General features: G+C 36.3%; 4 protein-coding genes across 6 annotated transcripts; 1 reads left to right on the forward strand and 3 right to left on the reverse strand.

Annotated features, from left to right (window-relative positions):
- Window positions 1-731: 731 nt before the first annotated feature.
- LOC139776586 (uncharacterized) lies at window positions 732-3268 on the reverse strand. Its single transcript, XM_071713347.1, has 6 exons — window positions 2748-3268; window positions 2341-2590; window positions 2163-2276; window positions 1891-1998; window positions 1608-1727; window positions 732-1370 (listed from the first exon to the last, which is right to left on the reverse strand). Exons 1-6 carry the CDS (start codon window positions 2976-2978, stop codon window positions 760-762), a joined length of 1434 nt encoding a protein of 477 aa, XP_071569448.1. The 5' UTR covers window positions 2979-3268; the 3' UTR covers window positions 732-759.
- A 1387-nt stretch (window positions 3269-4655) lies between these two features.
- Window positions 4656-7071, reverse strand: LOC139776596 (uncharacterized). The gene is made up of 4 exons (XM_071713369.1): window positions 6573-7071; window positions 6142-6412; window positions 5688-6020; window positions 4656-5613 (listed from the first exon to the last, which is right to left on the reverse strand). Exons 1-4 carry the CDS (start codon window positions 6798-6800, stop codon window positions 4889-4891), a joined length of 1557 nt encoding a protein of 518 aa, XP_071569470.1. The 5' UTR covers window positions 6801-7071; the 3' UTR covers window positions 4656-4888.
- Window positions 7072-7116: 45 nt separating this feature from the next.
- Window positions 7117-10759, forward strand: LOC139776595 (mucosa-associated lymphoid tissue lymphoma translocation protein 1). Of its 3 annotated transcripts, none has more exons than XM_071713367.1 (12): window positions 7117-7346; window positions 7445-7729; window positions 7813-7976; window positions 8070-8256; window positions 8322-8580; window positions 8686-8778; window positions 8904-9129; window positions 9196-9379; window positions 9497-9711; window positions 9790-9888; window positions 10119-10387; window positions 10483-10759. In XM_071713367.1, the coding sequence occupies exons 2-12, from the start codon at window positions 7593-7595 to the stop codon at window positions 10582-10584; spliced, it is 1935 nt and encodes a 644-aa protein (XP_071569468.1). In that variant the 5' UTR covers window positions 7117-7346; window positions 7445-7592; the 3' UTR covers window positions 10585-10759. The 3 variants fall into 3 exon arrangements, 2 of the variants coding, with proteins under 2 accessions (XP_071569468.1, XP_071569469.1); XM_071713368.1 differs by having other exon boundaries at window positions 7117-7276; XR_011719121.1 differs by lacking the exon at window positions 10483-10759 and having other exon boundaries at window positions 7117-7729; window positions 9790-9976; window positions 10119-10314.
- A 39-nt stretch (window positions 10760-10798) lies between these two features.
- On the reverse strand, window positions 10799-11993 carry LOC139776598 (m-AAA protease-interacting protein 1, mitochondrial). Its single transcript, XM_071713372.1, has 3 exons — window positions 11398-11993; window positions 11126-11315; window positions 10799-11059 (listed from the first exon to the last, which is right to left on the reverse strand). Exons 1-3 carry the CDS (start codon window positions 11752-11754, stop codon window positions 10854-10856), a joined length of 753 nt encoding a protein of 250 aa, XP_071569473.1. The 5' UTR covers window positions 11755-11993; the 3' UTR covers window positions 10799-10853.
- Between the last annotated feature and the right edge of the window lie 53 nt (window positions 11994-12046).

Raw genomic sequence — 12046 nt, forward strand, 5'->3', positions numbered from 1 at the left:
GCCGCTGGTATCTTATTTTGGACGAATAAAAGTGAGAAAGGGGGGGTGAGAGCAACGTCGAGCAGCGAAGTTATCTAAAATTATCTAAAGTTGTCTAAAAATTAAATTAATATATTAAAAATATATATAATTATATTAAAAATCTAAAGATAACTTTAAAATTATCTAAGATAACTTTAGATAGCCTTAGATAACTTTAGATAACTTTGCTACTCGACGTCGCTCTCACTCTTTCTCAATTCTCATTCAATTAAGGGTCGGCAGGCGACCCAGGCAAACTCAGGTGCACTCACGTGCACTTTATGCACTAAATGCACGTTAAACTGCACTTTAACTCCGTATTTTATTTATTATTATTATAAATTTTTAAGAGCAAAAATGCAAAATCGGGCTCTTTAGCGCACTGCATTATTATATAAAGAGTATATTAAAAAAAAATTCACGAATCTATGTAACTTATTTTATGAGAAATCTTGTTATTACGAATCCGTAATTCGTAATAACAAGATTTCTCATAAAATAAGTTACATAGATTCGTGAATTTTTTTTAAATATACTCTTTATATAATAATGCAGTGCGCTAAAGAGCCCGATTTTGCATTTTTGCTCTTAAAAATTTATAATAAATAAAATACGGAGTTAAAGTGCAGTTTAAACTTAAAATTAAAATTCCACGTGTCGATCGTGAATGAAAAACGGCAGGTATAAATAATCGAAAACAGCGCACAATGTAGTAAATAATAAAGACTTATTGATTTATTAATTTTGACGATTGTTTTTTGCTTGATTTTTCTCGCGTCTCTTGCGCAACATTTTTCTCTGAATCACTTGTAATTTATATTTGTCAACTGGGTTCGACAAGCCACTGATCCGAATTCCATAATGCGGATTTATTGATCTTCTTTCCTTTTGCAGGACCTTCCTCCTCAACTTAGTGCAAGAATCGCATCTTCTTCTTGAACATAGCAGAGAACATACGCCGTGATGCCACTGATCAGCATAGTTTTTGAATGTATCCTCTGCTTGCATAAAACGGACCTTCACATCGCCCATGCCACAACACAGGCTCTTGTATTGGAAGTTGGTCAAAATACTTGGGAGCATTGTTATGTTGTCCAATTTTTGCACGAGATTCGTTGCATCTGTGTTAACGAGGTTTCCATATATGTAATAACGTAGGTTTTTTTGCTCATCGAGGGTTACACATCTTTGGGTTATCGGAATGTCGGTTTTCTGTCTCTTCAACGTTACTGTATACAAAAATACCAGGTACTGATTTGATTGTGACCTGGGTAACTGACCCACAATCCACGGCATAGGTAGTGTCACGGAATAGCCTCCGCTGTTGTCGGGATGTGCACTTGATTTATCTGCAATAATACAATCGGTCGCGTCACACATTTTTGCGGCGATGAAGACGAGGATGGCGCGAGGACTACAAGGTAAGTTTCTTCTGTAGTTCTCAAGTATTCTAGTACATGTCAAGGTGCATAGCTTTTAATAGCAGTAGCTATGGAAAATTCACATAGTGCTAAATGTGCTATGTATTGACTAAAAAAATGTTTCAAGGTACGTATAGTCTTTTTTTTCTTATTCATAAAACTTACTTTCGGTGATAGTGACCGATGAAATGTTGTAAGTTGTGCCACAAGTTGTTACCAGGACTGGAGTTTCTGCAGCAATTGGCTCATTTGTGATATTTGTAAATGCAAGATCGGTTGCTGCTTCTATAATAAAATTACAATATGAAAATGTTGATTTATTGGAAATAAAGCACTATGCAATAGCAGTAGCTATGGAAAATTCACATAGTGTTAAATGTGCTATGTATTGACTAAAAAAATGTTTCAAGGTACGTATAGTCTTTTTTTTCTTATTCATAAAACTTACTTTCGGTAACCGATGAAATGTTGAAAGTTGTGTCACGAGTTGCCAGAACTGGAGTTTCTGCTGCAATTGGCCCATATATGATATTTGTTGCAAGATCGGTTGCTTCTTCTATAATAAAATTACAATATGAAAATGTTGATTTATTGGAAATAAAGCACTATGCAATAGCAGTAGCTATGGAAAATTTACATAGTGCTAAATGTGCTATGTATTGACTAAAAAAATGTTTCAAGGTACGTATAGTCTTATTTTTTCTTATTCATAAAACTTACTTTCGGTGATAGTAACCGATGAAATGTTGAAAGTTGTGTCACGAGTTGCCAGGACTGGAGTTTCTGCAGCAATTGGCCCATATATGATATTTGTTGCAAGATCGGTTGCTTCTTCTATAATAAAATTACAATATGAAAATGTTGATTTATTGGAAATAAAGTACTATGCAATATGCACCTTCAGCAACATCATTTGGCAGATCCGGCAGAATAAACTCAGTTTCTGGCTCGACTTTCACGATCGGCGATTCATTGATTGCAACAGTAACATCGAACAAATTGTGTGTTGGAGATGCTGCAACTTCATTCTCTAAATAAGTATCAACGATGTCTAACTCTTCTTTTTGTATTGTTTTGAAAATTTGCTCATTGCTTTCGAATATAGTTGGAACGGCTGATTCGTGTAGACGAGGACGTTTATATATAACCTTCAACAGCAAAACAAAAATAATACAGCATTGAGTTTTATGAGCAATAAATTACAAAAAAAATGTAACAATATTTTTTTATTTTATTGATAAGTACCATATGATAATGGCATGAATACGACAAACTGCCGAATGAATTAAGGAAATTGGAACTTACCTCTGCAATAACTTTCCCGTTCGCGTCATGCTTGATGTACTTTCGGGAAATATATTTTTCTTCAAAGTGTTTCTCACAAACCAAATGCGATGGAATCAATTTCTTGCCAGGAATCGCTGCTTGCCACTTTTTGAGCCGTTCGCTATTCGTTGGCACTCTAAAATAAGAGCTTTTCATTTTCAGGCTTTTGTAGCCTGTTTTGCAATTAGGTACAGCACAGTATTTTGACATTACTTCAAACCTGGCAGAACTATGAAGAATAGTGATAAGGAGGCCGAAATAGCATGGAAAAATTGTCAAAACGTGCGACCGAATGCCGAGTCAAGTAGTCAAGTAGTAGTATACTAATGCTCCGCAAGGTTGCGCTTTCGTCTCACGGGACTCATACGTATGTATTATGTATGCAGGCAACAGGAACAGGGAATCACAGGCAATAGATTTTCAACCTATCAGAAACCATCATGTATCAATATTGTAGCTTTGTATTGTGCATCCAGCTTAAGGGTATGGCCTTTTGTAAGGCTATAGAAGTTCAAATTTAAATCACGCGCCACGCTCCCTTCTACCGCCACTTAAGCTTTCCTTTCTATACTCCGCGCACAGTCAACGCCGTCTCACCGCTCGAATGGAAACGAGCCATATTATAATAGTAACACAAGTTTTATCGTCACTCATTTTTAACAAGAACTTGGCCGTATCGCCACTGCAAGAGGCGGGTGCCATTAATCAAAAAAGAAGAGGTCGACAGGAGTACCGGTGGAGACCTCTGTCGGGTTGGGTTAGCTGCTTCCAAAATGGAAAATCCCGGCTTTGTACCGGGTTGCGGCTGATCTTACTGATTAAAGCCGTAGTGTGATTACGGCTTAAGGGCCGGTTATTCCAACCTTTTGGTAAACTAACTAATAGTTAAATCATATATATCTTTGTTTATCCTTTACATTAGACAAAGATAGACATATGATTTAACTATTAGTTAGATTACCAACAGGTTGGAACAACCGGCCCTAAAACGAGCATAATTTTAATTAGATTCGTTAATTAATTTGGCTAAAATTTGTGAAAAACGAATCCGTAATGCTGCGTTCCCACTATACGCGACGCGCGACGCATATAGTGGAAACGCAGCATAATTCGACATGTCGGCCGGCCGGAATTACGAATTCGTTTTTCCTAAAATTTTAGCCAAATTAATTAACAAATCTCATTAAAATTATGTAAGATCAGCCGCAACCCGGTACAGTCGAATTTTTCATTTTGGCTCTTAAAAATTTATAATAAATAAAATACGGTCGTCAAGGGTAGCGAAATGTTGCGCGTCCCTAGCGGCCCCGAATAGAACCCTTCAAGTCGTGTATAAACACAGTCGCTACCCATGACGAATTGAGCGCTCGTTGAGCTGCTTTTTCGTTTTCTTAGGCTGCATTCCGAACATTCACTGTCAGCAACTTTCAGTACTGAAAATCTATAGTATACGTGACGTAAAATCACGGTCGTATACACAGGTCTGGAAACAAAGGTGGTGGGGATGGTTCGCTTAGCGTGTGAGAATTTATTTGGCTTGTGGCCACAAGGGCTGCGCTGTGTGTTATGGTCCTGGTTCGCATAGCGCAAGCGCTCTGCGCATGAAATCTTAACCTATATACATATAATATATATATACATATATATGTGTGTATGTATGATATATTATAAGACCGTGTGTATGATATATATGTATATGTATGGATATTTCCGGAAAAACAGAGAATAAGAAATAAAACGAAAATTAATATGCCTATTATACGTTGCATAAATGAATAATTTCATCATTATAAATATTGAAAGAAATCTACAATTTCGTTAATCGAAACGACGCTGATAAGCATGTACGATTTTTATTCAGAAGAGGGTAAAACATAACATTGAAAATCATAAAAAAAATTTTATTGATTCGTCAATTTAGACAATTTTTTTTTACAACAAATTTCTTTGCGATTTTGAGATTTTCCTGGTGGGCATTTTGCCTCATTCTTAGTCGAATGTAATATATTATCGAATATGACAAAATGTCTGAGGCGTGCTCTTTGCAAGGAAAAGTGAATTTAAAAGAAGACATAACTTAATCTAGCGTGCAATCAAAAACATCGCGCCGGGATGCATATTTAGCAAAACATGCCTCTACGTGACGAATTAAGTTGAAAAAACTCAAATTTGCGTGAATCAGTCCTCCTCTTGATTTCAGATCGACCAAATGCGACACTGAAGATGCACTTTGCCTTATTTTGCAAGGATTCCTGTAATAATTGTATGCGTTTCTGGGCTGTCTTCTTCTGCCGTCTTTCACGGAAACATTTTTTGCGCAGCGCGATTAACTTCCTTTGATCTATCGGATTGGAAACTCGACATACACGCTTTAACGATACTTTCGTTTTCGATCTCGCTTCTTTCATCTGCACTACGTTTCTCATGTTCATGCAGTGGTCACATCTCTTCCGTTTTGAGATCAAAGTGCAGTTTTTGGAATGCCATCGATCGACATAATCTTTAAACGCACTATCCGCCGACAGATGATAAACGTTGATGGTGCCAAGACCGTTGCACAGATTTATATTTTGGAACTTTTTCAAAGCTTGCGGTAGCGACGCTATGTCCTCCAAGATTTGAGGAAGTTTACATCCGTGTACATTAACGGCACTTCCATACACGAAGTAGCGAAGTTCTTTGTTGGCGCAAAGCTGTACACTTCTTTCCACAACCGGGAATTTATCGTCGTTTTCCATCTTCGTTATAGCGTATGTGAACAGAAAACTGCCGATATCGGTGCTTAGTTCACCGACAGTCCACGGCCATGGTATCGAGGTAGAGTCCGTAATTTCTCCAGGAGTACCTATGGAAACAGAGACGAATGAAAACTTTGGAAAACACGCTTTACGGTTACTATTTAAATGCGATTTTACTTACCATAGCTGAAAGTGACTTGTGAAAAGTGAAAGCGACGTTCACAGACTTCAGGTGCACAATGTGCCACCGGATGATCCTGAATTTGTTGCTCTTGAATTGATTCGACAGTGGCTACATCCTGAATTTGTTGCTCCTGAATTGACTCGACAGTGGTTACATCCTGAATTTGTTGCTCCTGAATTGACTCGAAAGTGGTTACATCCTGAATTTGTTGCTCCTGAATTGACTCGATGGTGGCTACATCCCTTGGCGAAAGATCATCCTCATGGAGTATTATATTCGTGGTTTTTATATCAACTCCATCCATTACCGAAGACCCATTAGTTTTTACATCTGTGAAAAGAATTCAAATTTAAAACATACACTCATGCAATTTTAATATTTAGTCACTCTCTGTTTCAGATGCCACGATGTCCATATCTATTCTAAGGAATCAATGAATAATAAAGTATACCTTGTACGAAAGAAGGCTCCTGGATCAGAGCAATGTTCGAGAATTCTGTAGACGGAGGAAGACGGACTATCGAAGAATGTATTTTCTCATTGCAAGATTCGTCGACCGTTGTATTCATCGAGGGCTCGTCCAAAGAGAAATAATTATGCTCTGCACTGATGCGTTGGCCAATTGAAGAATCCCCAGCAGTGGCGATATTTTCCACCTTTCTCTGACTGTCAAATTTTGAAGGAACAGCCAACGGATGGAGTCGAGTGCGCAAGTAAGGAGCCTTCAATAAACATGCAATGAGGTAACATAAGATCATTTGAAAGTTAACTCAGCAAGAACGAGTCAAAATATTTACTTATGTCAATAGTCACGCAAGTCTTTGTATATATAATTATAATATAATTATAGCATAGAAAAAATGTGACCATCATTAAACTTACTTCGGCGATAACCCGATCATTATCGTATTTGACCCATTTCCTGAGGATGTGATGTTCTTCGAAATGCTTCTCGCAAACGAATTGCGACGGCTTCAGATCAACAATGCCCGGAATCGCAGCGATCCATTTTCTACATTGTTCGATATTTGACGGCACTTTAAACAACGAACACTTCTTTGCTGAATAATTTCGCGATTTGCACATTGGAACCGCGCATGATTTAGTCATTATATCGCACAGTATCACACAATCATACGTGGTATTAATGACATTAATATCAGGTTATGTAAGGTTATTTACGCGCTTTATTTTAACCAGGTACCATAACCAAAAGCGACGCGTAGTGGCGGCCGGAGACGTAAAATTTCAAACGCTAAGCGGACTACCCCCACCACTGAAATTTGACTTTTGGGCTGTGTTCCTTTTTTACTGGCAGTGTACATACTGGCAGTGCTGAAAATCTATAGTATACGTGACGCAAACTATAGATTTTCAGTACTGGCAGTGAATATCGGAACCAGGGGTTAGTTTCCAGACCTGTGTATACGACCGTGCGTAAAATATAGATTTGCCAGTACTGACAGTGAATATCGGAATGCAGCCCTAGTTTCCGTTGAACGCAGCCAATCGGCTGGCGAATGCGACTGAATACGACTTGAATTCATCGGAAAAAAATCACCTCTCGTTTCACCATGCATGCATGAGTGTGTACGGAAAAAAACACCCACGAAGAAAATAAAATTTTATCGCGTATAAAATTAGATATAATTAGATGTAATTTTTCATGAAATATTTGTTATATTCCTGATGAACAAATCTTAGAAAAAAAAATTGTAATGCAATTTTTCCTAAAATATGCGTTTATTCATTAGTTTCCTTCTATCATATCGAGGAAAATCTGGTTTCTGGAAAATACGTGCAGTGATGAGTAACGCGTCAGTTTGACAGCAGGGAAATCGAAACGTCGATTGTCCTTTAATCGCCTTAATTGTACAGCAATAAATATAATTTATATTAAGAATGGCAAAAATCAACGAAGACGTGTATCTAGAACATATCCCGTCAACAGTATACAACGAATTGATTCACGAGTTGAACAAGAACTCAAGCTGGCAGGTACTCGCTTGTCACGTAGCCAAACAACTTGGATATCATTGGTAAGGAGAGACGATTCGGATAACCGATCAAAATCAATCGAGCGTCTGCCCTTAATAGATCTTTATATATTTGTCACATGTAGGAAGTCGTGGCTACAGTCATTAGAACGGAATACCAGTGCTACGAAAACACCAGCGGACAATCTACTGTTTGAGCTCAATGTAAAAATGTGCACAGTTGGAATACTATGCACGTTGCTCAGAGACTGCGAACTTGGCGATGCTTTGTCAGTTTTACATTATCCAGGTACATGTCTATCTCTTTACTCTAGTTGAATTAACAGAACTGTAGACAAAACACTTCACACAACAATCTGATTTTTAATGAAATTGTTATTAGAGGAGTCAGTAATTGTTAAACATCCTTCCGATGATATGGGACGTGACACTTTAGAAATATCCCTTGGCCAGCATCTTCGTCTTTCTTGCAAAGCTACAGGTATACCATCGCCGAGTTACCAATGGTGTTGCGATAACATTGAGCTGCACAAACAGCAAAGTTGCAAACTTGACATCGTTATAAATAGGTAAGAATATTGTCTAAGTTTGTGGTGTGACAAATCAATTGATTATTACATATAATTTCTCATAGCCACGATCAAGCTGGAGAGTATAACTGCAAAATCTCACAAGTCACCGACGATGAAGGAGCAGTATTGGTAACGAGATCAGTTTTTGTAAATATATCTCATGTGCCTGTGGTTATACAGCAGCAACCGCCTGCTTTCTTAGAGCTTAAGGAAGATGAAGATTTTTTAATTAAATGTGTAGCGCGTGGTCATCCTGAACCACGTTATCAGTGGTTCAGAGATAATACAAGACTAGAAGGAGAAACATCTAATGTATTGCACGTAAGTATACATAATGTAATATTATATGTAATGTAATAAGTATATGTAATGTTAACATTAGATAAGGTAATATTTTGTAACAAAAAAAGAAAAATAATATTCTAGATAAAACAGTTTGGCTCTAAGCATGAAGGAAAATATTATTGCTTCATAAGCAATGATGTGAATGAGGTAATCACTCAAAGAAGTCATGTAATGGTAAGAATTACATTTTGTAATGCATTATTTTATGAGAATTCTGAGTAAAGAGATTAAATAAAAATTTTGTTATAAAACTGTTATGATAATACATATTCATATAGTTGATATTCATATTGATATAGCTCGATCTTCCTCGTGAAAAGGCAATTGCAAAAATAGCTTTGATCATTGCAAATTGCGATTATGAAAATCAGATGTGTCTGGAGACACCTAAAAATGATGCTGCAAAAATTTGTAATCTATTAAATGGGATGGATTTTAAAGTAATCTGCCTTGTAAACTTGTCACTTGAACAGATGAAGAATGCTATAAAGGCATTTGGGGAAGTTTTAATGGAAGGAGTTTATGGTAAGTTATCATAGATACACTATACGGAAATATAGTAATCACTTATTAAAATTTATATCAATGTAGGATTGTTCTACTATGCTGGGCATGGTTTTAAAATGCAAGAAAGTTATATGCTTGCTGTCAACGCGCCAGAATCTTATTTAAGAAAAGACGCGATTTGCGAGAGCGAATTGCTAGCTATATCATTAAAAAATGAACCTGCTCTTTTAGTAACGATACTGGACATGTGTCAAACTGTACCACCAAAGTAAGGAATTTTATAATCATCTATTCTTATATAAATATTGAGAATTTGAGGATATAAAAATGGATAATACGATCAAATATTCAGATATATAAAAAATATTGTTTTTTTTTCCCCCAGAGAATGTAATCCTGATATTCATAATGAAATACCTAAAGTCGAAGAATATAAGAGTGAGAAAAATCTACGAAATTTAGTACAAGCATATTCCACATCTAGCCATCGTCCTAGTTATGAAAGAGCAAATAGCAAGTATGGATTATATGCAATGCACCTGAGTAAATATATCAGTAAAAATATCCCAGTCACCAAAGTATTTGAAGAAGTAGGAAAATGTAAGACATGAAAGAATTTATAATTCCAATATAATTCCAATATTTCCTAATTGGTAATTAATTAATTTGTGTTTGCAGCAATAGATAAATTGTTAAAGGGAAAAGAACGTAACCAAATTCCAATGTTTGCCTTTAACATTACTAAACCTTTTCGTCTCACTGATGCAATTTGCAAAAGTAATTAGATAAAAATCTTACGTCTTAATTTATACATTAAATATGTTTAATGTTATATGACATTTGGAGGGGTAAAAACCACAGTGGTGTAAGTCAAATTTTTTAAAATATTTTCTCGTGTGCATAGATGCAATTTATATATTGTACAGATTGCATCTATGCATACGAGAAAATATTTTAAAAAATTTGACACCACTGTGGTTTTTACCCCTCCATTTATATTATTACAGGAGATCTATCACCCGCGTTGAAGTGTTTAAATAAATTAATAGCTTTTCCAAGTAAATCTTTTGAAATAAACCTCAATCAAGCTGGTATTTCTGCCAAAGTTGATATCTCGTTATTTATGGAGCCGTATTTAAATATAATTAAGATTTCAGTGTGTAATTTAGACGATTTGGAAGTAAATTTTTTTAACTCTGTGTATACAGAACAGAATAAGTTGTTCCAAACTGCAAACTCCAAAGTATGTTGGATACATAATCCACAAATCTATCAGGTACTTTAAACGCGTAAATTTCATCGTTCGCATGCGGTAAATATGTTCATGTGTAAATGTGTTCATATTACAGAATATTTTATTTTATTTTACAGGGATTTTTGATTGTATCCGTTAACAAAAACGGAGCGCTTATTGACGCAATAAAGTTGGACATCAAAAATTATATTCCATTAGTATTAAAAAAGATCAGCTAACATGTACAGAATATACAAACTTAATTGATATACTTCAATTGTGAATAAAATATGATTTAATATGATTTATTTTATATATACATATATGAAATATAATATAATGTAAATTTGTAAATAACCTTGTATCGCACTGATATCTTTTCATTAAAAAAATATAAAGAAATGTTACATCTAAGAGGGCTAGCACTTATTTTCTACAGTGACAACAAATGAATAAACGGATTAACGCGAATTTTATTTCAAACTGTTCTGAAAATGTATCTACTACTTTATGTATTAATACTGTAGTGATTTACAAAAGTTGCAATCCATGGACCACCAATATTATTTACATATTTACGGGTAAATGTATAATTACACATTACCAAGTCCTCTAATTTTAAGATGTCTGTCATTGTCTGTAGCCTCTCTTGTTTCTTGGCTTTTTCTGGGATGTAGTGACAGATCGTTTTAATTTCAATGGAATGCTCCTCATCTGTAAATAAGAGATATACGTATATATATCTGTAGGGTACTGGTATCAGCTTAATAATTCTCTTACCTGTCGTAACTGCAATATCACCCAAGACATTAAACACAATATCATCCTCGTTTACCGCAATTAACCATCTTTGCCCAGAGCTAAGAGTCTCGATCTTTGTCCTTAAAACTTCTATCATATCTTCTGCCACAAGACCTTCTAAGGAATCGTAGTCTTTATTCGCTAAAGCCTTGGATATTACTGTTATTGCCTAGAAACGTAAGAATGCACTTATCAGTATCCAAACATATATATATATATATATTTCTAATCAGTCATAGAAAGTCTCATACATATTTTGTTCCGTCGAGGGTCTCGGATAGAAGAAATTCTTTATCTATGCGCGGAATCTGAAAGAAAGACAGGAAGAAAAAGCGAAACGGGAGTATAAGAGACGGATTGAACATCTCGGCGCCGTCCACGAGCGCGGGCAGGGAGACCCGCGGCTCGGAATCCGACTCGGTGCCGTAAACTCTGCAGGCGGCGAATGCGGCGATACTCGGGGACGAGCACGAGGTGGACAGCAAATTCGACCCGTCGCCCTGCCGCGCGATCTTCGTTCGCATTTTGTTTCTATAAGTGACACATGCGGCGATTCGTCGCAGATTGCACGGCACGCTCCTTGCCGGGACCAACATCGTCACTCGCATGCGATAACGCAAAAAATCTTCTACGGGCAACAACAAAATCACGGAGCGCGCGATGTTTTTCTAACCTATCTTCCGAAACACCGAAGACTGTTCGCGTCCGCGATAAATTTGCGGAAATTAATTTGAAATCCTCTACGTCGCTACCGATGACGTTAAACGCACAAATAAACTTTGCAACGTTTTTCGCAAAATATTGTTTATTGTTCAGCGACCGTTTAATTTAAAGATCTTTGTAATTCGCGCCAGTCGCTGATTGCGTAAAAAAAGTTACTATAAACCTCACGTTCGTTTT

Source organism: Temnothorax nylanderi, unplaced genomic scaffold (assembly GCF_030848795.1).
Source record: "Temnothorax nylanderi isolate EJ_2023f unplaced genomic scaffold, tnyl_v1.0 TNYL_tig0123_pilon, whole genome shotgun sequence".
Taxonomy (NCBI): Eukaryota; Metazoa; Arthropoda; class Insecta; order Hymenoptera; family Formicidae; genus Temnothorax; species Temnothorax nylanderi.

Excerpts from the sequence above, each read along its gene's own strand:
- LOC139776586 (XM_071713347.1), bottom strand. The coding sequence starts at position 2,978 with ATGTCAAAATACTGTGCTGTACCTAATTGCAAAACAGGCTACAAAAGC. Across the intron at positions 2,591-2,747 it reads ACGGGAAAGTTATTGCAGAG|GTTATATATAAACGTCCTCG; the intron begins GTAAGTTCCAAT and ends TTGCTGTTGAAG. Across the intron at positions 1,371-1,607 it reads ATCGGTCACTATCACCGAAA|ATAAATCAAGTGCACATCCC; the intron begins GTAAGTTTTATG and ends GTATTATTGCAG.
- LOC139776596 (XM_071713369.1), bottom strand. The coding sequence starts at position 6,800 with ATGACTAAATCATGCGCGGTTCCAATGTGCAAATCGCGAAATTATTCA. Across the intron at positions 6,413-6,572 it reads ATGATCGGGTTATCGCCGAA|GCTCCTTACTTGCGCACTCG; the intron begins GTAAGTTTAATG and ends TGTTTATTGAAG. Across the intron at positions 6,021-6,141 it reads GGAGCCTTCTTTCGTACAAG|ATGTAAAAACTAATGGGTCT; the intron begins GTATACTTTATT and ends TTCTTTTCACAG.
- LOC139776595 (XM_071713367.1), top strand. The coding sequence starts at position 7,593 with ATGGCAAAAATCAACGAAGACGTGTATCTAGAACATATCCCGTCAACA. Across the intron at positions 8,257-8,321 it reads CTTGACATCGTTATAAATAG|CCACGATCAAGCTGGAGAGT; the intron begins GTAAGAATATTG and ends AATTTCTCATAG. Across the intron at positions 8,779-8,903 it reads CTCAAAGAAGTCATGTAATG|CTCGATCTTCCTCGTGAAAA; the intron begins GTAAGAATTACA and ends ATATTGATATAG.
- LOC139776598 (XM_071713372.1), bottom strand. The coding sequence starts at position 11,754 with ATGCGAGTGACGATGTTGGTCCCGGCAAGGAGCGTGCCGTGCAATCTG. Across the intron at positions 11,316-11,397 it reads CCCTCGACGGAACAAAATAT|GCAATAACAGTAATATCCAA; the intron begins GTATGAGACTTT and ends TTACGTTTCTAG. Across the intron at positions 11,060-11,125 it reads TGATATTGCAGTTACGACAG|ATGAGGAGCATTCCATTGAA; the intron begins GTAAGAGAATTA and ends TCTTATTTACAG.